This window comes from Melanotaenia boesemani, chromosome 22, assembly GCF_017639745.1.
Source record: "Melanotaenia boesemani isolate fMelBoe1 chromosome 22, fMelBoe1.pri, whole genome shotgun sequence".
Lineage (NCBI taxonomy): Eukaryota > Metazoa > Chordata > Actinopteri > Atheriniformes > Melanotaeniidae > Melanotaenia > Melanotaenia boesemani.
Window position 1 is genome coordinate 19,822,795 of NC_055703.1, and position 22,668 is coordinate 19,845,462.

At 36.8% G+C, this 22,668-nt stretch overlaps 1 protein-coding gene across 23 annotated transcripts in view; it reads right to left on the reverse strand.

The window, feature by feature from the left end:
• The window catches only part of ptprk (protein tyrosine phosphatase receptor type K), a 105,542-nt gene that overhangs the window by 35,373 nt on the left and 47,501 nt on the right, over positions 1-22,668 (reverse strand). For all 23 annotated transcript variants that reach the window (XM_041975354.1, XM_041975346.1, XM_041975337.1 and 20 more), the window contains 8 exons: positions 18,846-19,006; positions 17,816-17,867; positions 17,666-17,724; positions 13,124-13,205; positions 11,622-11,737; positions 10,187-10,361; positions 3,995-4,107; positions 3,627-3,807 (listed from right to left, as the gene is read on the reverse strand). In XM_041975354.1, coding sequence (XP_041831288.1) covers positions 3,627-3,807; positions 3,995-4,107; positions 10,187-10,361; positions 11,622-11,737; positions 13,124-13,205; positions 17,666-17,724; positions 17,816-17,867; positions 18,846-19,006 — 939 coding nt within the window. The remainder of the gene's footprint in view (positions 1-3,626; positions 3,808-3,994; positions 4,108-10,186; positions 10,362-11,621; positions 11,738-13,123; positions 13,206-17,665; positions 17,725-17,815; positions 17,868-18,845; positions 19,007-22,668) is intronic.

The window sequence follows — 22,668 nt, forward strand, 5'->3', positions numbered from 1 at the left end:
CTTGTGTGTCCAGAATTGTGTATTTTCTGAGTTTATACTTCTTTAAATCCAAGTGATGCTGAGTTTGTGCTACATACATGAAATACTCTGGCTTTTTTTGAACTGTGGACGTACACTTGTTCATTTCTCCTCTGGGTGTGCACATGACTGGTCTATGTTTTTTTTCAGTGTGTGTGTGTGCGTGTGAGTTTGTGTGTGCATGTCTGTGTGTGTGTGTGTGTGTGTCTAACCTGCCATGGCCATTAGGTTTCAGCAGAAAATTCAGGATTTGGATTAAAAGCTACTTCATCATCTACTTCTGAGACACACACACACACACACACATACACAATACTCTTCACTTCAAGTTGATTATTTTTCACCCTTCAGACAAGAGCAATACATCACCACAGAAGAAAAATCGAGCAAAGCTGAAGTGGCGAGACAGCGCGAGCATGAGAAAAAAGTAAAGACAGAGAAGAAAAACTGCAAAGCGAGATGTGAGGATAAAAGAAATGTGGAGAGGAAAAGATAAAATCCTTCCTCACCATCTCTACTGCTCAGCAGAGTGTATGATATCTGCTTAGGATTTTATTTAACTTTATTGGTTTTTAATTAGACAGTGCGTTGACATGCTCGGGCTTATGCCTGACGTCTGCACACAGGTTTTTCTCTGCTAGTGTGCATCCATGTCTTTATTATAGTCTATTAAAGTAAATATTCAGAAGACTACAGGTGGTCGGATCAGACAAACCTAACCAAACAGAAAAAGCAAAGGAATCATTACCATTTAAATAACATTTCTGCCCCATGCCTGTGTGTGTCTTGCTCTCATAACAAACACAAACACACTCAATCCAACTCCAGGGGGGGTGGGTAGAGGTGGGGGGGTTGGGGGGTTAGGTGTTGCATTTGCATATGTGTGAACATAGCAACAGACATGACTTCAATAAAAATTTAAATCGGCAGAGTGATAACACCCACTTAATGTCATTACCGGCTCATTTCTACTTACATTATGAATTCATACATAGGACAAAAATTGTGTCCACCGCTAATAGCATTGTGTGTAACATTTGAATTTTATATACTCATGCACACAGAAATATTCTAACACACATACATTAAAGCATATGAACAGTACATTAGAAAAATAAAGTTTAAAAAATGTTTAAAAAAAACAACTCCTGGATTAAAGATGCAGGAGCCTATTCCAGGGCTAATTTATACCTAATTTCAAACTAAGTACACAGATTGTTTTTATTTATAGCATATTGTTTATGAAACAATGACATAACAATAACATGACTTCAGCACAGCACTCAGGTTTGCATTCACCTGCAAAGCAAATCTGAAGTATTTTTTTAAAAGCCACACAAAAGAAATGCCAGACATGTTTCCATCAACTGGTTAGAAACTAATAAACTGAGTCATGTCATGTCATCGGGTGGCAACATAGGCTATGTTGCTCATAGTCGTAATTCAGTAGAAGAAGTAGGATGAAAATGAATTAATAATTAAAATACAATGAACTCCAGAGTTGATGATAATGATGATGATGATGACGATTATTATTATTATTATTATTAATACAATTAATAATACTAATAAACAATGCTTGTTTATATTGTTTTATTTAACTTATCTTATTGTTATTATTGTTATATTTACTGCATTCTATTTGCCTCTATTTTGCTTTGTACTTGTATATATTGTGTCTTGTGCTTGTCCTGCTTTACTGTTGGTGTTGTATTGCTACTGGTACCCAAATTTCCCTGAGTGCTCTCTGAAGGGATTAATCGAGTATTTCTATTCTATTCTATTCTATACTATTCTATTCTATTCTATTGTTATTGTTGTTATTATTATTATTATTATTATTATTATCATTATCATTATCATTATCATTATCATTATCATTATCATTATCATTATTATAAAATATTTTAATCTCTTGGTATATCTGGGTTAGTCATGTGAGTTTAATGTTTGACAGACAGACAGAAAACAGCCAGTTTGTCGCTTTGTTTTAATCTTTGCCTGGTCAGACATATTTTGCAAACTTGTTTTCCTTCCTCTGAAATATCCATCAAAACATGCAAAACCACCTAAAGCAAGCAAATGCACATTTCTGCAAATTAATGTTTTTTTTCTATTTTTATTGTTTTCATTCAACTTATTCTCCTTAAATCAAAAACTGTAATGAAAACCTGTTTTTATTGCCAACTTAGGAACATTTTTTGTAGAAGCAAATGGAAGTGAACATAGTGACATATTGGTTAAAGAGTGGCTTAATTCTTTAAAAGCTAAGCTAAGCAGCCTGAACTGGTTAGCTTAGCCTTGAGGCTAATAAATTATAAAGTTCTTTCACAATATGGTAAAAGAAAAATCAATTTATATTTGAATAGTACCAACTGTGATAAAAAGATATGTCTTTTAAGGCCTTGTTGAGGAAATGGACACAAAAGTTCATGTAATATTTTCTCTAGGATTTTCATTTTGTTTTATGCAAAAAATATTTATGACGACGGAGTTGATTTAATTTGCAACCCTTTTTATGTTTGATTTTATTATCAGTCAATCATGTGGATTACAATTAGTTGATGTCTTTAATGCAATGTGTTCCAGCTTCAGTGAGAAGAAGATTAATTTCCTCTTCCTGTCAAAGAGGAAACTGCTCAATACATGAGTCGCCTTAACAAGTCTATGACTTCCTTTCTGTTAATAAATGCACACTGACACACATGAGTATACAACCATTGACACATTTACACACATAAACATACACACACAGGTTGGCAGACATCAGTCAGCCCCTGTGGTTATGAGTTTTCATCTCTTTCATTTTCATTCTCCAGTTTCATCATTCTCGCGCCTCTTGCACTCTCTTGCCCTGCTCCTATTCTCTCTTCTCTCCCTTTTCCAGCCTTATTGTTTTTCATCATCTCTCCATTGCTCTCTTATTCAGTTTCTCATTCAAGCTCATTGCTTTTATTTCTGTCTCTTTCTCTTTCATATCAACCTTTTTTTTTACTCGTGCCGGCTCTCTCCCTGAGGCTAGCTGTGTTTATATTTCAGCCGTTTATTTCTACAAATGTCAGACAGTGTTTCTGCCCTCCGTCTATTGATCCACAGAATGAAAGAGTCGAGGAGAAAGAGGCAGTGGGGAAGCCAGCCACTAGGAACGAAGAAAAAATAAAAGAAATATAGAGGGAGGAGCTGAAGATATGAAAGAAAAGAAAAAGAAAGCAGGGGATGAGGTGAAAGAAGTAAAGAAAAAGTAGGGTAAGAAGTGATAAATGATGAAGAAACCTTGAACATTTTAATCAGTCTTTTTCTCAGATCACTGAGTAACCACAGACTGATTCAGTCTTCCCTCTTTTCTTCTCCAATTCCACCCCTCACCACTCCTCTCCTCTGCCTGCCTGCTCATTGTACAAATATTTTTCTACCAACTAAAACATAGATACCAAGACAAAAAGAACAACAGCCGATGGACAGATCAATAAATAATCAAGCAAGACAGACAGAAGAAAAAACTGTGTGCGCAAGAGGATCCAAGTAAATTCAGATTATATCTAATTTTCTTGCTAAATGTGGATCCTCAGGTATAGAATAATAATTATGGAAAGCTGTTGATGTCCTACCTGCACATTTAGTTCGAGTAATGAGTGGTGGTCCAGCTTTGCCTGTCCCTCCCTCTCCTGGTCGGGTCAGTAACACTCTGATCTCATATTCTGTGTCTGGGTCCAGGTGCCATAACTTGTAGTTGGGAGAATTTACAGCGTGAGTCTCAGTCCAGCTGCCTGATGTCATTCGGTACTCAACCTAAAGGAAACAAATATATAAAACGTGTTAAAATTGTGAGTATTCACTCTCAATCAAAAATTAAATGTGTTGACTAAAATTTAAAAATAATATCATATTTACATGATTTCTTTAAATGACCTCTATTTCAATGTTTTCAGAAGCCAGTTTTTGCTTAAAAGCATCAAGTGTCTAATACAAGACTTACCTCTTTTAGTATAATAGGACCATCTCCAAAAATGGAGTTAGCGTTGAGCTGAATTAGGAGGTATGTTGGGCCGACGCCTAGCAGCTGCGGTGGGGCGATGGGGTGTGGAGGCTCTAAGGAGAGAAAACAATGAAGAAGATAACAAAAGATTATTTGAAGGTGTTTTAAAAGATGGAATAAATGCTAAAACTAAGTCACAACACAAGTGAGAACAGAAACACAGCTGCCAATGTGATACGGCTGATTTTCAGTACTGATTTGTGACATTTGCAAATTATTTTAATAAATCACCACAAGTGAATGATGACAACATTACTAATGGTACAAATAAGCGGGGGCCTTTCAAAAGATTTTTACACCATCCTACAATATTATGACAGTTGAATATCCTGCATAGATAATTTTTTCTGCATGTATGGTCATGCAGAGGGTACTTTAACACCCCCCCTGCGATTTTAAACCTTGGTGCAAAATGCTGTTTTCTGTTGAAGAAAAAGCCCCTCACTGAAACTTCACATAGTTATTTCTTTCAGCAGCCACTAAGTTGCAGCAGCTGTTGTTCCATGCATTGATCTGAAACAAAACAAAAACCCCCGTCTTTTAAAAAAGAACTAACAAGGCCTTTTATTGGGTTGTCGTTTCAGGCCAGTATCAACCATGGTGGCTGACACTTTTAGCCACTTTTATTCATAGAGTATGTATAATTTCTCACTTTATTGGTTAAAATAATGCCTGTTTTATTATTCAGAGTGTTTTAGATATACCACAGGTTTGCATATAGTTTGATTCAGACATGAAAAGACATTAAAGAGCTCAAAGCTACTGCAATACTTTGAACCCGCACAAGCACAAGGAATACTTGTCAATTCTCTTCTAGTGAATCCTCTGGTAAATTTCAAATCAAGCAGCACTGCTACGTTTGAACATGACATGTCGGCTCACTGTAGCATCCACCTGCAGGCTCTGAAACATGGGACTGATATTTACCCTTCACTTCCCAATATCTCTGAGCAAATATTTTCTGCAAGGAGTGAGTGGGTCAGAGCTTAGAGGCCACAATCTGGCTTCTGCTTGTCTGACTGCTGTTGAGGTTTTGCCTGCATACTTACAAAATAAAACTTGAATGTTAAACTGGGACAAAATAGGAGATAAAGTAAAGCAGTCTGTAAGAACTAAGCAGAACTGTAAAAGTAAACATTGCACACAACATGCTTAAACACAACTGTGATATATGACAAGTAGTTCATGTTCAGCTAAAAGTGAGCAAATGTGTTTTAGCTGGACCGCTATCCCCAAACCCCTATTTTCTGTTGCTCCTACCTTTAAAAAAACACAGCTCAATGAAAGATTATTCCCTTGACACATATACATGTAGGTCAACACATGTATTAATCACTTTCTACATGTGTGGACTGTGATCTGTCTGACATACAGTAAATCATATAGATTTATTTCTGACATACATCCTCAAACACACCACCAGACAACATTCTTTCCTATAGTGAGTGGAAAAAGTGTTCTTTTAAGTTTTTTTTTTTTTTTTTTTTTTTTTGCTAGCTTCAAACACAGCATATCAAAGTGAGCACTATATTTTAAATTAAATATGTCTGCCTGTGTGTTACTGTTTATGTGGCTCCAATAATAGTTTTATTTTGCATTGCTGTCACCTCTTTTTTACCTTGTGTGTGAGTATATGGGGCTTTTTTTTTGTGTGCTGAATGTTGCTGTCAGAGGTTCATGCTGGGAAGAGTCTTTTTAGCAACAGATGAAACAGTGAAGTTTGACAGCACATGCACGTGTGTAAACACACACACACACACACACACACACACACACACACACACACACACACACACACACACACACACACCAGCAGATGAAGCTGAATTCAGATAATGAATGTTGAAGTGACTTCAGAAAACCGACAATGTCAACAATATGACAGCTCGCAACACTATCAAATAAACAAAGTAAACAACTTGATGATTAAGAAGAAGATAAAGAAATAAACTCACAGATGCACTTTTAAAGTATGATAAGCAGGATTGTCTGTGTGCAGCTTGTGTCCTGAATATACTTACAGGATACTGTGTGCTACTTAAAAATCGACTGAATATCTAAAAGATAAACAACAGACATAGAAATGAATCTTTGGAAAATAACTGGGTCATTATGTGACTCAAGAGGAAAAAAACAAGCGCTGGAAGGAGTTCACAATTTACATTTTCTTCTTTTGAGTTCCGTCACTTGTCATTTGTACAGTTGACCTAAAAAACATAAGAAATCATCTGTGGTGTTTTTTCAATACTTTATGGTTTGTTTGTAGTCTCATTGTTTTTATTATTAATCACATGTGTGAAATCTCTCATCACTTTTTAGTTTTTGGGTCAAATGTAAATGATAATAAAACAAAGTCACACTGGGAAAATGTACTTGTCAATGCTGGCCTAACCCATCTGCATGATTAATTTATTTTTATTCATTCATAAATAGATGTTTTGGTAGATTTTCTTATTTTAGTTTTACAAAACAGTGGATGAATGTAAAGATAGAGCCAGATTGTGTGACAAAGTAAGACAAGAAGAAAGAGGGCATACAAAAAACTTCATTGGCGCCCACTAGGCATGTTGTTTGTTGACCATCGTCAGCATCCTTGTCAATAAAGTTTAGCTTTTACAAACCACTGCTGACATCATAGGGGAACTAGCTGGAGGACATCTGACCCTACAGAAGAGAGTGTGTACCAGTGTGTAAGCGCGCGTGTGTTTAAGTCATGGAAGTAGGTTTTCTATAATGCCTGAAGCTCCACTTGTCACTATTATTTACATGCGTGTGTGTGTGTACAGATGATAGGTTAAAAAGGAGAAGAGGACATTTTAAACGTGGACCATTACATATTGAAGACAGCTATATGAATTGAAGCCAGCTGTGTGTTTGTATTAGACTGATACATGTGTTTGTTTGTGTTCATGTGTAACAGTAATATCACAAGAGATTTCTAGGCCATTGGTTGGGCGTAATGCAAGCTGGCATGGTGATGTATGTGTGTGCACATGCATGCGCGCGTAAAATACGAGGTGGCGTGATGATGCACTCTGTCACCATAGGAACCAGAGGGCATGGGTTTGTTAGAGCTTCTCTCTGACCAAACGTAAAGAGACACACTTGTACATGTACACACTCAAATACACAGTCAGGCTCTTTTGTACCTCTCATGTTGTTCATCTCCTTCAAAACTTGTAATGGTAGGGTGGCTGCTTGCCATAATCCATCCATCCAGTGTAGTACTATGTGTTGGAGTGTTGGCACTTAGGGCTACTGAACCTGTTTTAGTTAAGAATGAACTTTATCTGTGGAAGTAGGGTTTAAAACTGGCCTTCGGGTATGAGATCTGATTTGTAAGCGTGTTCATTCGTTATGAAAAAGAGACATTTAATTAAATGTCATTGTTAACTGAGAGGAATAACCAAATTTCTTGAGAAAAGAAAAAGAAAATCAAATGAGCGCTGTTTAAAACATTTTGGATCTGGCCTGTAAGATGTCAGCTTGTGCCCTAGTAATGGTTCCATTTCAGTATTTTCTGCCATTTTGAAGCCCAAAAAGACTAAAAATGCAAGTAGTTCATGCAAATGTTTATGCATTTGATATTTTGGCTGCAGTAAATAACATTTATGTATGAAAATCATCTGGAAATCTTGTGACACACCTCGCCTGCTCCCCCTTCACCCATCTGCCTACAAAATGTGTTTCCTCTCTCTGATCTTGACAGATTCAGCACTTGATGATGGCCCATCTTTGTCATCTACATGTTATAAATATCAATAGACTGTGCTGGTGAGTATCTGCACTGAGGCAATCTCCCATCTCCCAGCGGACCACTTTTCAGGCTTTGAAGATGAAACCTGGGTTTGTGTCCCACCGCCAACTATTTTCAATGTGTATAATTCATAGTTTGGCATATACTGTACCTATCTTTTTTTTTTTTTTCATTTTCCTGTTCATCATATTCCTATCACATCATGATTCCCCCAGTAATATCCTGCTTTGCACCATTCTCTCTCTCTAGCCTCAATCTCATAATAAATATTAAAGAGAAAAATATTTAGTTAAAATATTACCAGCGCAGCTTAACTCTGTCCATATTCATGGCCATCAACATCCTGCAGGAGCCCCGAATCTCCAACATGCATACTTACCAAAAAGCAAAATAAACATATTCCCTGTTTCTTTGATTTCTATCTGGATCCCAAGTCCCATCTGATATTTCTAATAAATAAACATGAAGTTGCTCTCTGTCCACACACATGCATGCAGTCCTCATTCTTTCATTGAGATATCTTTCTAAAAACAAGACCCTAAATCAATATTCATAATCAACAATATCCCTTAAACCTTTCCAGCCATCTGTGGTGGCTGTAATTCCAACCGATGGCTATCAAACAAACTGCTCTCCCCTGAATGACTCTGGCCTGGATCTATTTTCATGTTTGCAGATTGGTTTTCTTTTCATGTTTAGACACGTTTCCTGCTATGCAGATTCGTGTTTCTCTCTCTTTTTCTCTCTACTTTGCTTTCATATTTAAAAAAAAAAAAGACGTTTCCAATAAATAAACATTAGCCGCTTATGTATTCTTACCAAATCAGCAAGATACCACCAAAAAAGTGCATTTCCAAAACTGACAGATCTTCTTGACTAAAGGAAGAACAAATTGATTTATTTCTAGAGGGAATCTGGAACTCCAGCTATGTCAGTGTTAAGGTCAAGTGACAGAGACAGCTGAGCCTCCATCACTGGACACTGTAAGAGCTCCATTATCTGCGATACAACATTTAATATTCATATTCATGATGCTTGCTTCTACTTTGATTTCTCATTTCCTTCTCCTCTGTCATCTCTATGCAGAATAATAAACATGACTCTGCTCTGCTGTTTACATATTCAGACATATTCTTGATTCTGATAAGAAATCTTTGGATAATGAGCTGACTATTTACATTTAACTTTTCTTCAGCATCTTCACGATTCTCTTCGCACCCCCGTCTTCCATTTTCCCTCCCTCTTTTCTGTCACTCTCCTATCATTCTCCCCAAATCTCCTTCTCCTTAACCCCCTCTCTTCCTGCCCTCCTACTCTGTCTCTCCCTGGGAGATGAATTGAATATGTAAGCTATTGGATGTGGATGAATAAAGCATCCCATCTCAAACACACATTGGTGACACCTTATTAACCACATGTCAGATGCACATGACAGTTGGAGCACACACACACAGTTTCCATTCACGTATACTCACATACAGCCTATGCAATGTGCACACAAAGAACAATAGAACTAACCCACACAAACACCCACCCACACACACAGACGGAGCATGTGCACACACATTCAAACACAAGACTGGCATACACGCATCTACATAAGCTCACCTCATTAGTCTAAATTGAGTATACGGGCTTATATTTAATCAGTCAGACAGGAAGAGAAGATTTGATTGGAAAAGAAATTTGACATTTCCAGAAGTCACATAAAATATTATTCATGACTCAGAATATAGAAATGGATCAAGAAACAAAGAACAGAAAACTCTGTTCGACTTCACAACTGACCATTTGCTTAAATATTCAGGTTTACAGGTATAATGCAGTTGAAGTTTGGTAAATGAACTGCAGTTCTACTGTTGGTTTAGAAACATTACCATGGATGGGTAATGAATGCACAGATGTATATGCATAGATGTGTGATCTGTACCCACAGATGGGATGTGAACCCAAACCCAAAATAAGACAAGACAAGCCAAGTCGTGCAAATATAAACCATGTTATGTAAAAAGCCATTAATAATGTAGCTTTAGAAGTTGATGTTGTGCTAAAGCCTACGTCTGTTTACACTTTTTGACTTTGCTGACCCACCAAATAAACAGAATTTTAAGATGTAGCTGACATCCGTTGTCCCCTTTTTCCTTATGCTCATAAGGAATAAAAATAGCAACAAACTATGAGAAATAGTTGACTCCCAAAAATACCCAACCATCTTTCCTACTTCCTACTAAATACAACCTGCTGATGCACGAAAAGTAAACACCAGTAAATGTAATATAAAATCAGGATAAAAAACAGAAAAGAATAAAAACAACAATACAGTTAACAGCAAATGAATGAAATTATTATAAACTATTTCCAAAAAAAATCCTCACCTCTGACAATAAGACCTGCAAAGTTAGACACCCCAGAACCGCGATCTGACTGGGTGACACAGCGATACAGATCTTGATCCTGATTACTGACTTCTTTGAGATGGAAAGTGGCAGCAAAGCGTCTGTGGTTGATGTTTTTGGTAAGAGCCACGGGGATATCTTCTCCGTTTCGCTTCTGAATAAAAGACAGAAAAAACACATAGATGAGTCAGATGCTGCAGAAGATTTACTGCCTTGCTCAAGGTCACAGGTCAGCACTGGACCAGACACACTAACATGTTCATATGCACATACACACACTTTCACCCCCACCTCTGTTTCACTGACAGCAGGTTTGAAGGTCATGACTACAATAGGGCCATAATTAAATCAGCAGCTATTAAACTCTTGATCATGTTAGCAGCTAGATGTATAGCCTGGAGTGGCTGTGTGTACGTGTGTGTGGGTAAGTGTTAACAGTTAATAATTGCACGTACCAGGAGTGACACATTATGTACACTCTTTCTTCTCGGTTTGTCATATGTTTCTATACCTTATGTACTATATATTTTTTATTTTATCTTAGACTGCATGCATCAGTACACAATAAATGTATATGTGGCAAATTTAGCAAAGACTGACTGATTTAAACTTTTGGTTTTCCAATAATTTTCCTGTGATCCAACCTGTGACCGCGGATGATCTCATATTAAATGGTTATTTCAACCCAAGTGACTAAATAAAGATGTCAAAACATAACATGTTTCACAGAATTTTTCAGGAATTTAATATTTCTGCATCTTTCTTCCTACTGAACTCCTAACAAGAGTCTTAGTTTAAAAGAGGCAATTTAATGTTGGGGTGGAAATTAAATTAAGAATGTTGCATCCTGCAACGTGCAAATATATATATATATATATATATATATATATATATATATATATATATATATATGTACATATATTATTTTTTATGGTAACTTGGGCATCTCTGTGATATGCAAATGTTCTTTTTCTAGGAAAAAATAACTGCAAATGTCAAAAAATGTCAAATAAGTAATGTTTCTGTTATTATTTCTATTCTCATCCATGGAGGAGTTAGTGTTCTGTGTTCCAAGAATGATAAAATTTTTGTCTTAAGTGATGCAAACTCGCTATATATATATATATATATATATGTATATATATACACTACCGTTCAAAAGTTTGGGGTCACTTCCCTATTGAATCCCATGACAAAGTGACCCCAAACTTTTGAACGGTAGTGTATACATAGAGAGAGAGATAGAGAGAGAGAGAGAGAGAGAGAGAGAGAAAGAGAGAGAGAGAGAGAGAGAGAGAGAGAGAGAGATAATAAAACTCTTATATCCTTTTTTGGTATACAGTGGGTTACTTATTTGTTCAATGCTTACACACAAAAACATTGGTCGCATCTGTATGTGTCAGTGTGACTGTACCTGTAACCAGAGCTTGTTGCTTGAGGTGTCCCTTCCAGTGGCAATACATTGAAATGTTGCATTTTGTCCAGCATTCACCTCCACATCTCCAAGACGCAGGAAATGAGGGGATTTATCTGCAAAAAAAAAATAGATCAAACAATTTTTAAACATATTTTAAAATGTTTTGGCTTCATTTTTCTTGACTGGTGGAAGTGTAAATGAGATGACAAAGAGTCTGGATTATTACAAACAGTATGCATTTCAGACCACTGTGCTACCAGAAGGACTTTGTTCAGTTTTATTGCAATTAGATTTTATTGCAGTCAGAGAAAATAAAAAGCACCGCACTGAATTGCCACATGAGGTAATAGCAATGTCAGATTCAGTGTAATAGCTTCTTAACCACTATCCTAAGATATTAAATAAGCTGTTTACATCTAGAAGATGCAGTTCAGCGATGACATTTTTATTCTGGTGGTGTTATTGCAATGACAGATAGAAGCTCCTATGGTGAATGAAAACACACACACAAGCTCACACTCCTGCATTCATGCAAATGTGCACACACACAAACCTGTGTCCAGAAATGCAGCTGTGAGAATGAATGCATCCACTGTGGAGACTAAGTACTAATTGCTTTTCAAATTCTTCTCCTCTCTGATAAGAGTCCTGCTGCTCAGCCTTCATAGGATTTGGGGATATTCAGTTTTTTTTTTTTTTTTTTTTCAAATATGATCCAAAATTTCTGGTTTAGGTTTAGGAATATGTTTGATCTATCAACACCCTCAGGAAGGAGAGACCTCAGGAATACCAAAACCTCACACAGTGTATAGGGAAAACAAGTTTATTTTTCCCCTACTTCTAATCAGTATAATCTATTACAAAACATCATTGTCCTGAATAATATAGTGCTGTTACTAGACAGATGACCAAACAAATTTGCAATGGTTTTCTTGTCATCACGAGGAGCCTCCAGGAAAATGCCTATAGCTTTAAATTAACAGACTGTTCTGTTAACAGTAACAATCAGAACTCTTTTTCGCCTCCAGCAATGAGAAAACACCCAGGCCAAGGAGAGAAGAAGACCTGAGATGTAGCAGGGATTTTAAATGGATCGCAGCCCTTCTCTTTTTCCTGTCAGTGCAGAGACAAGACAGCTACTGTTCACTCTGTGTGGGTCTGTGCAACTGTGTACGCTTGTGGGTTAAAGGGAGAGAGAAATGCTGAGTGGCCAGAATCTTCTCCCTCCATGATTGCCATAATACTGTCTCATTTCCCGCTTCACTCTCTCCTCTTCCTTCTTTCTATTTTTTCCTTTTCACAGTCTTTTTTTTCCACTCATTTTTCTCCAAGATTTGTCTTTCTCCTCTTGCTGCAGCTATCCTTTCCTGTGTCACCTTTCCACTTATCTACCTATTCAGCTGCAACAGAAACCATCCCAGGTACAGTCTAATTAGTGGCCAAGCTATCAGCCTCTATTCAGCGAACTAGGACTAATTGCTGGCATGATAATGACTCACCGCATGGGTAGCTGAGCACTTGAATGTCATCTATGGCGATGAAGCCAGCTTTGCTGTCCGAAACCTCTGCTTCAAATATAACCTGAAAAAAGAAAGAGCAGATTGACCTGTTACTATCTTCATTATTAGCATAATTATTATTAAACTTGTATAGAAGGAAATAAATGATCACTGACAAAAAGATATTTTGAACATAATGCATAAACATAAACAACTGAAATGATACATAGCCTAAAAATGCATTTCCTAGGTTAAGCAGTGGATAAATGGTAAAATTTCAGTATTTTTGCCAAATCACAAAATGTTTAAATCCTGATTAAATTAGCTGAGGAGGTGAATGAGTCGGCCTCGGGTGGTGTGCATAAAAATGGATAAAATACTATGCCTGATTGCTGCTGCTGGATTTAAACATGCTGTTCAACTAGATAAGCAGGATAAATGAAAAACTTCCTGTTGAATCAAAGTAATCTCTTTTTTGGTACACAGAAAATGGCTGCCATGATGATCACAACACAACATTGCTCAATGAAAGACAATGGAAACACAATTTTTATTTTCATATGATTCTGTTCCGCTAAGAGATCTGCCAAAATGTCCACTTTACCTTTACAATCTCCTTTACAAGTACAAAACAAAAATTTCAAGGGTGCTAATGTGCACCCCATGTGTGAGGTGCAAATTAGCATCAAAAGGTTGAAAATGCCTGAAGTAGATCATTGAAACTAATTGTTTTCTCAGCTATGCCAGTGGTGTTTGTTCTGTGTATGCCACAAGCAGTCATCCTTGTTTTGATGCATCTGGGAATGAAAATGCAGGGTTTTCCACTCCAGCTCGTGTATGTTAAGCTGATTACTGGGCTTCCCTAGTCAGGTCAGATACTCAACTGATAGCCTACTTCTCATTGCAGTGGAGGGTCAGTCTGAATGGGGTTTGAGAAAAACAATGCATGAAACATATTGTGAGTTAATCTGATGCATGCTAGCACACTGACATGGAGATAAATAACCAATCATGGCTGAGCTGCATGGCTTACACTGAACAATATCTGCAAGAGGTATCAGGTGCTTCATTTCCACTTTTGTTTATTAACTAAGGACTTGAATAAAGATGATTATCTTCAATTTCATCAAGCTAGCTCTTCTTCACTCATTCCTCCTTGTCCATTGGCCCTCCATCTCCTTCCCCTCTCTATTGTTCCATCAACATCCCTTTTCAACTATTTCGTCACTAATTTATGCTTTTCTGTCTTTCACTTGGCATCTGTGTTTCTACACTGTTTACTCAGACTTGAGCAGTGTAATAAACAGAGAAGAAGAAAGGAGGTAGCCATCAAAAAGAGAGGCAGAGGGGGAAAGAAAGTAAGGGTGCAAGCAGTTGTTGTCATTCATCACCTGTAAAAGGAAATCTGCCCTGAACTGTTTACCCATAACTTATCATCTCCTGCTCGTCACACTCTCCCTCTCAGTCTCCCTCCCTTTCCAATCTCTCTTGTCTCTTTCTCCTATCATCTTTCACTCATAGCTGGCTGCGGAGCACAGCAGAGAGACAGCAGCTGACTTTTAATACCTTCATCTCTGTCTGCTGCTCCCCTGCATTGATTGTCAATTGCACTCTTGTGTACTTTTCTTTTTTGAACAGTATAACTACAGCTTCTATGTAACCACATACACTGAGGCAGTTGTTATGGCAGCCCATCAGCCACAACCATAAACAAATTAACTAAGATTACAGTATACAAACATAGATACAGACACACATTTGCTGCTATATTATTGCTCAAAATCTTGTGCATTAAACCTTTTAATGAAGTTAGTGGCTTAGGGTTGTCTTGTCAATCTGCCATTCACATATATGAGATAAATTAATAAGTTTAATACTAATTAGAACCTACATAGTATGACATAAAGTGTTGTGCATTTTGGGCTACTGTGTCACCCATAGTGAGGTTGCCTGTTGCTTTGTGGGTAATCTTTTGATCCTTTTGCTTAGATGTGTGCCATGCTACTGTAGTAGACATATGCTGCGTTAATAAACAGTTGACATTCAGTTGTAGTTCGAGTTATCATTGCTAAATTCAGTTTTATAAAGTGGTAAATATAAAAAAACATGGAGTATATTCTACAACATAGTTTAGATTTTGGCCATGCAGACTGCTTTGTACTGAGGTTTTACTTTTTGTTTGAACTTGACAGTCTAAAACTACACTATGATAAGTGCACATGCCCTGACTGTTCCTATCTAATCTGTCTTTTGAATCATTCAAACACACTTAGATAGCTCAAAACTTGAGATTTAAGTCTGTAGTTATTGTTTTCAAACACTGAGCCAAATTTTTTGGCAGTGAAGTCACAAGAACATCGTGCTTTACATCCCTCAGACAAATCAGTGTTACACAAAAAGCTACAGCTCTGATAATGATCTTATGTTCCAGCATGTGGAATAAGATTAAATGCCACACTGCCTGTGGGGGTGGGGGGTCACTGTTGCTTGCATGATGTTTAATTTTAGCAGCTATAAGACTATTTAATTTCTTATTTTATGGATCGGATGGTGGCAATCTGATCATACAGGTGCCAGTCGCACACAGATTGACTTATCTAATCACTGTGAAGATTATTGATGGCACGTGTTTACAAGTTCACACACAAGCAAACATACTCTGAAATGCTGAAGGCAAAGGACTGACATATCATCACTCCAAAGTAGGGCTGGGCGATTGCATACATCCTCTTATCATCCAGTTGCATTTATCACTTTGATGTATGCATGTATGGGCACTGAATCAAAAATGTTTAAAGCTGCAGGGAGAAGATATTTTTCCATCTTATGTTATAGTCTGAATCCTAATAAACGTAAATTTGGTTTTAGGCACCTGCTGCCTCTGTATGCATATACTAATACTAAGTAAAGCTAAAGGCAATATAGGCTTCTGTGGCAAAAGGCAGGAGAAGGATTTCTATTGATGATAAAAAAAAGGAAAACATTACCAGTGCCACAAAGCCACAAATAATGCATGAAAACAGAAACTGACAGTAGATGGGCTCATTGAGACACACCATTCGAAATCTGGTACTCCAAAATTTGTGTACATGCAGTTGGAAATATCTGTGTTTAAACAATTAAAGGATCATTTACCAGAAATGTGTGACATGAGAGGTGGTTTGGAAGCTGCATGGAGTTTATTAATGACTAATACAACCAATATCTACACAACTATAAGTTAATCCAAGAAAAGAGTGACAAATATAGGATACGTACTTGTTTAAAATCTACTGAATTATGCTATTTAGGGTCTAACTGCTTGGATGGTGATTGGACAGTGCAATGGTTATTTAATAGTTATATCTAAATTATTTAATTGAAATTTAAAATAATCGATGCAAGTCCAAATGAATGTTTTTCTCTCTTTTTTTGTCTGTCTCACTTATACAAATCATTATTTTATCTTTTCCATGATCTCATTAATACACAACTGATTGACTTGTTGCCTTATTAAAAGTAACTAAAACTGGGATCATGAATTGCAAAACACTTACAGTCAAAAACTTCTGATGATCTTGAAGCAAAAAGTTTCCACTCATTATAAAGAGGAAAAACAGGCAATATTCGTAATTACAAGGTCTACTTAAAAAGCACTGTGTAGGTGTGTGTGTGTGTGTGCATTTTGTGTTCAGCTGTTTTTGTGTGTATGTGCAGCATGTCTACATGAGAAAGTCTTCCCCTGGAGAAACCAGGCTCATTACTACTCAAGCTAAAGTGCTAACAGAGAAACATGTTCAAACATGACAAAATAGCTTCATAACCTCAAATCCAATAACCTGCTTCACAGCCTGAAAAGGCTACATATGCCTCAGCAAACCAGGATGATTATGTTCAATTAAAACATGTTGACACACGAGTTTCACACCGGTGAGCTCCTCCCACAGTCACTGAGAGGGACGGGAATCCAGATGGGCCATTTGGAGGATGCTTTCACACTTAGTCTTATAGTAGTATTACACAGTCCCCAGGCTATGTGTGTTAATATGATCAGTGTGTTTGCCTGCAAGAACATTCGGAGACAGGCTACTATAAAGCACTCACACATCTGTCAACACCAGCCACCAAACATACAGATCATGACTGACATAAATTAAGAAATAAAAAAAGAGGCACACACTCACACACAAGCTAAGTATAATGCAATCTGCTACAATACAACTGCAATACAGTATCCTCTTGGAGCAAAATGTAGTTCAGGTAAGAAAAGACTTGTATTCATTAGAAACACATAAATAAGACATAAAAGTAATGATAACCATGTCAGAAATGTCAAGGTCCAACATGGCACACACTCTCATGCATGCAAACACAAACACAGTCACACACCCTACCCTAATCGTCACCTCCTGAGCATCAGTCAACACAAATAAATCAGCAGTCTGCCTCACAGCATGCAGATGTGTTTGTAGTTGTGTGTGCTGTGTGTATTCACATCAGTGTGACTGGAAATTAGTCAATATTATCCAGTATGTAGCTTTTGGTTCTAACTCAGGCATTTACCTGATATTCATTAGGCCAGAAGGTGGAGACGGCAAGTTCAGCTTTAAGCCAGTCTTTACCTGAAAAAGACAAGTGCGAGAAAATAAAATCAGTACAGATCAGATTCATTAAATAAATTAAGACTGAGTGATGTCTGGAGCCAGATTTTACCAGTATAGGTAGTCACGTTCCATATGGGGTTTGCCAGTGGACCCTTGTTCACCTAGAAGTGATGCATAACACAAACATGAGTCACAAAATACTCTGCACAAAATACACAGCTTTCTAAGAGAGTTTTTTTCTCATTACAATAAGGTGTAATGATAATAGATTGGAAACACTGCAAGTCGTGTTTTTGACATGTGGTATTTTCATCATGTCTGGGGCCAGGGTTAGCTGCACAAGAAACTCTACACTGTCAGGCGGGGTGGGGGTGGAGGGGGGTGTTACTGAACTGAAAGCCAAACATCCAACTAACAATGCTTGCCTTCTATCCACTTAACAAGTGAAATTTCAATCTTATGAATGTATGTTTTCTCTGAGTACTTTCCCAAATTGAGCAGAAACAGTCCAAGACTGGAGTTCTACAGGAATAAATTAAATATAAGGGGATAAATTGATCTTTAAATGATAAAATCTTGTGTCAAAAATATCTACTGTGAATCATTTGTTTGTTTCCTGTACTTAGGTCAATGCTCAAACAATATCTTACACCATAATCTGAACACAAAACAGCCTTAGAAATTTAAACGCACATGTTTTTGTTTGTTTTTGTTTAGTTATGAATGTTCTTTGTTAACTGGGAGTCAGAAGATTCTGCTTCATGCAAGTTGCATTACTTGTAGTAATTTTTCACAAAGTCCAAATTTTGTTTTGTTTCAGTTTGTTTTGTTTTAACTAAACAATTTGCCATTTTGACAAACAAAAAGCTTTAAATAATTAGAATTAATGCATTCTAGTTTATTAAATCTAGCCTCAGAGTTGTAATTTGCTGCATCGAGGTTGATGAAGGCTTATTTTTCTCCATGAACAGATAAAACCAAATAAATTGAACCAATTATTTTCAGTCCATTAACCCATAAAGACCTGAGGGTCTCTAAATATGGACGAAGGCACACGCATACATTAGTTAGTTTGTAATGGGTTGAAATAAATTAACTATTGAGTTTATCATCTATTCTGTTGGATTGGCCCTCAGTACCTTCACCAAGACGTTGAGGGTACCAGGGCTGGAGCCATCAGGGCTTGTGAGCAGATAGTTGAAGTCAATACAGTGAGTGTCATTCTCCTTCATCACTGGCAGCTGAAACCGGGCTTTTTCTCCAACATCATACTGTGAGACATCAACATACATGTAGGACCCTGAATGCAAAGAAAGAAAAGGGAAAGGTAAGTCTAGTTTAAAGAGGGACATGGCATATAATCATAAAAATGAATGAGGATTTGTAAATTTACCCCAAGAATCTGCTCATTTTGTGGTAGCTGTTTTTGCTTGCACACCACATACCTATCATAATCCACAGCTTGAACAGACTAGTAATGGTGCCCTGTGAGGAGGTAGTTAGTATGTAGACAGTCAGTATTGTGACTGAAGTTGCCAAAGAGTGGGCTGTATGCCCACACTTTGTGCTACATGCACCTACATGATCAAACTACTAGGTCCGCACAAAATATTTCTGAAAAATTCCACCTATCAATTTAACTCCTGAGCTCCCTTTATGTAAAATCCCTTTCAAACACATAAAACAACCCCTTTTAGGTAGGATTTCATTTGTTTCTCCTTTGTGATGTGTGGACTATTTCACAACGAGCCAGCAACAAATTAACACAGGAAAGAGGAGACATTGGAATTACCGCATCCTCCTCAGTTGCTTAGCTGTTTCAAAAAGTTTATAGCTTTTTCTGTCCTTGGCTCAATTTAAATACTCGTTCATTATTCGTTGTCTAGGTAGTGAGAAAGTTAAGAACAAATGTTTTCCATGTACTATGTTAGCCAAGTGTCACTGTTGTATGTTATTACGTGGTGCCTTACACTTTCTGCGGCTCATTGTGGAAAACGGAGCTTGCAATAATACTTAATCTGGGTGTACTGACAGTCTGCCCGTCCAGATGTTCTAGTAATCAGCTCAGACCTCAACCAGATGTTGCTGCACTAAAATATGATGAAATGTGATCCTTTCCTGCTTGATTTTTAATCTCACTCTATTACATTAGCTCATTACAAATTAATAGAAAAAGCTCATAATATGGTTTGATTCTGTTTAAAGGGCATTTTTGTCTGATAAAACAAGACATACTGTAAAACATGCTCAAGATAACTCTCTGGATTTTAAAGCCTTTTTTGTCATTTTATGAGCTTTTAATGAAATTAGCTGACCCACTAAAGTAACTGTTTCATGCTGAGGAGTAAAAAATAACCAGTATTAATTGCAACATTATTTGTGTAGAGGAGAGGCAAATGAAAAAGAATATACCACAACAGGATATAATTGACTACAGTACAATTAAATGAAGTATAATGGAATTAAATACAAAGACATAAAATTCTAATATAAAGAGCTTAAACATTAACAAAAACCGATTAATTTAATTTGCATATTGTATCATACACAGTATGTACTGTACAAAAGGCAGTAGGACAATGGTGATTATTGGTTATTGTTTAGTTAATCTACTGGAGAAAACCTCTTCCTCTGAGGAACAAAGCAGAATATAACAGGATTTCATGTGATCCACACAAACATATGTGGGTATGGATACACACACATCAGCCTTTTAGTACCCTAGTCACTTGTTTAGTTCTATTTTAGCTTTTGCTTTTATCTATATCTCTTCAAAAACAAACAAACCCACACTTCTACCTTTGCATTACTACAATAACCTCATTTTTTGGTTGTGAATGTAACCAACGAATGTCACCAAAAGTAAAAACAAAAAGAGGTCAGAAGCCCCCCTCCCCCACTCCCCCCCCCCCCCCACCACCACCATACACACACACACACACAACCTCCCCTTCCCCCCAACCACTTCATTCCATTTCCAACAAAAATACAGGAGTGGTTGACATTATTCCTTTATCTTTTTTTAAGCACTGCTACTAAGATGGTGACATGAAAAAAAGCACCTTTAAGATGGCTGCCAAGATGATGCACCAGCCAAAAATAATCCTATCAGTCCAAGACCCAGAGATACCCAGAAATGTCCCATACATAACCTTTGCACTCCAGCTAGACATAATGTTTCCTCATACACAATTTTATCAGCAAATGCAACAATTAGATGTAAAAACTGTTGAGTAATAATGAAGAGTAATAAAAACTTCCACTGAAACAACCTTTATAATATTACTGAAATTGCCCAAATGCCTCAATATTCAACCTACAGGAACAACACAATGAAAGCGATTTGAAATAAATGAAAAAAGCCATGGAAAATATGACTAATAAAAGACTGACAGTTTCTATGAAACTAATACAACAACCATGCTATTCAAGCAGGTTTCATGTTGCCAGAACATCTGACACCTTATCTGCTTTGGATAAAAGCGTCTGCTAAATGACTGTAGAATCTGCCAGTTTCTAAAATAGTAGATGCTTTTAATCTGACAAATTCTAAAATATCCACTAATAGAATGGTAACAAAATATAGCAAAGAGGCTAAATATACCCTAAAGATCCAAATATGTCACACAAGATCAAAGGCAGGCAGAAAGCCATACTCTTTTACAAAGCAGCAACTTCTTACAGGTGAAGCAACAGCTGACAATCATTTCATTTTTAGCTCCTCAAATACAAAAAAAAAACAAACCTACTATGATTGACATACTACATAAAATATATTGGTTCAGTAGCATTGTCACTGACAGGTTAGATCTTGTACTTTACACACCACTGATAGAATGTAGTCAATTCTTTCAAATCATGGAGAGACAAAACTCTTAAAATACAAAAAAACATTGTTCTGACCATCACATTTTTAAGACCTATTGTTTTAATTTAGTCTTGAATGTTAGATTGACTAAATGATTTTTCATAATGCAATTTACATACTTCTTGTGTGACACTATTTCTAATGAATTTTTGTTTAATGAGTTCATTAGAGGTTTGAAAGTACTTTTTAAAAGAGACTTTGCTTGAAAATTCCCTTGTGTTTTAATTAAACTGAAGATTTAATAGTTATCTAAACCTTTTTCAATTATATAAAACAAAGAAAATGCAATAAATGTTTGCATTTAAAAACAAAAGAACATGTAGTGGACATGTTTGCTAGAAAAAATAGCTTTAATCTTTATTAACAGATCATAATCTTTATCTTAAAAACAAACAAGCAAGACACACTTAGTGCTCAACAAATTAATTTTAATAGGTTTTAACTGTTATTTAACTTGAAATTAGGTGATTTGGAGTTGTTTAAGATGTAATGAAACAAATGCAAAATATACTACGTCTGTGAAGCTTAAGTCCAAGTCCTGCAGAGGCACTAACAGGCGTTTTCTTTAATGTTATTTATTTAACTCTGTATAGATGCATCCATCATTACTGGATACTCATTAAAGCATCAGTGGATCTGTTGCAGTTTTAATGTCTTTTTTCTCCTTCTTTTTTACAGAACATAGCTGTAAACAAGAGCAGAAAAGGAAGACATGTAGAGAATGGCATGTCAAATAGGTTTAGAGTGTTACTGGCTGACAACATTATGAGTCAAGAGTATCTGCTTTAGTCCTTTGAGCCACAGAGCCATAGAGCCCCAGAGCCCCAGCCCATGAATGTTCAACTGGCGCGATGCTCGCTGCCAGGCTAGCATCTAGGCCCTGCCATGGTGAAACACGCCAACATCAACCCCCAGAGAGATTACATAGATGAGTTTTATCTCTATTACTGAAACTGCCAAAAACTGCCAGGCACATACAATACTGCCTTAAGCAGAAATAGTTATTAGTAAATGGGGCAAATCGATGTGGTACATAAGGTGCAGAAATGTAGCTGATGACAATGAACTGACTCCTAAACAAAGAGCCTCTATTA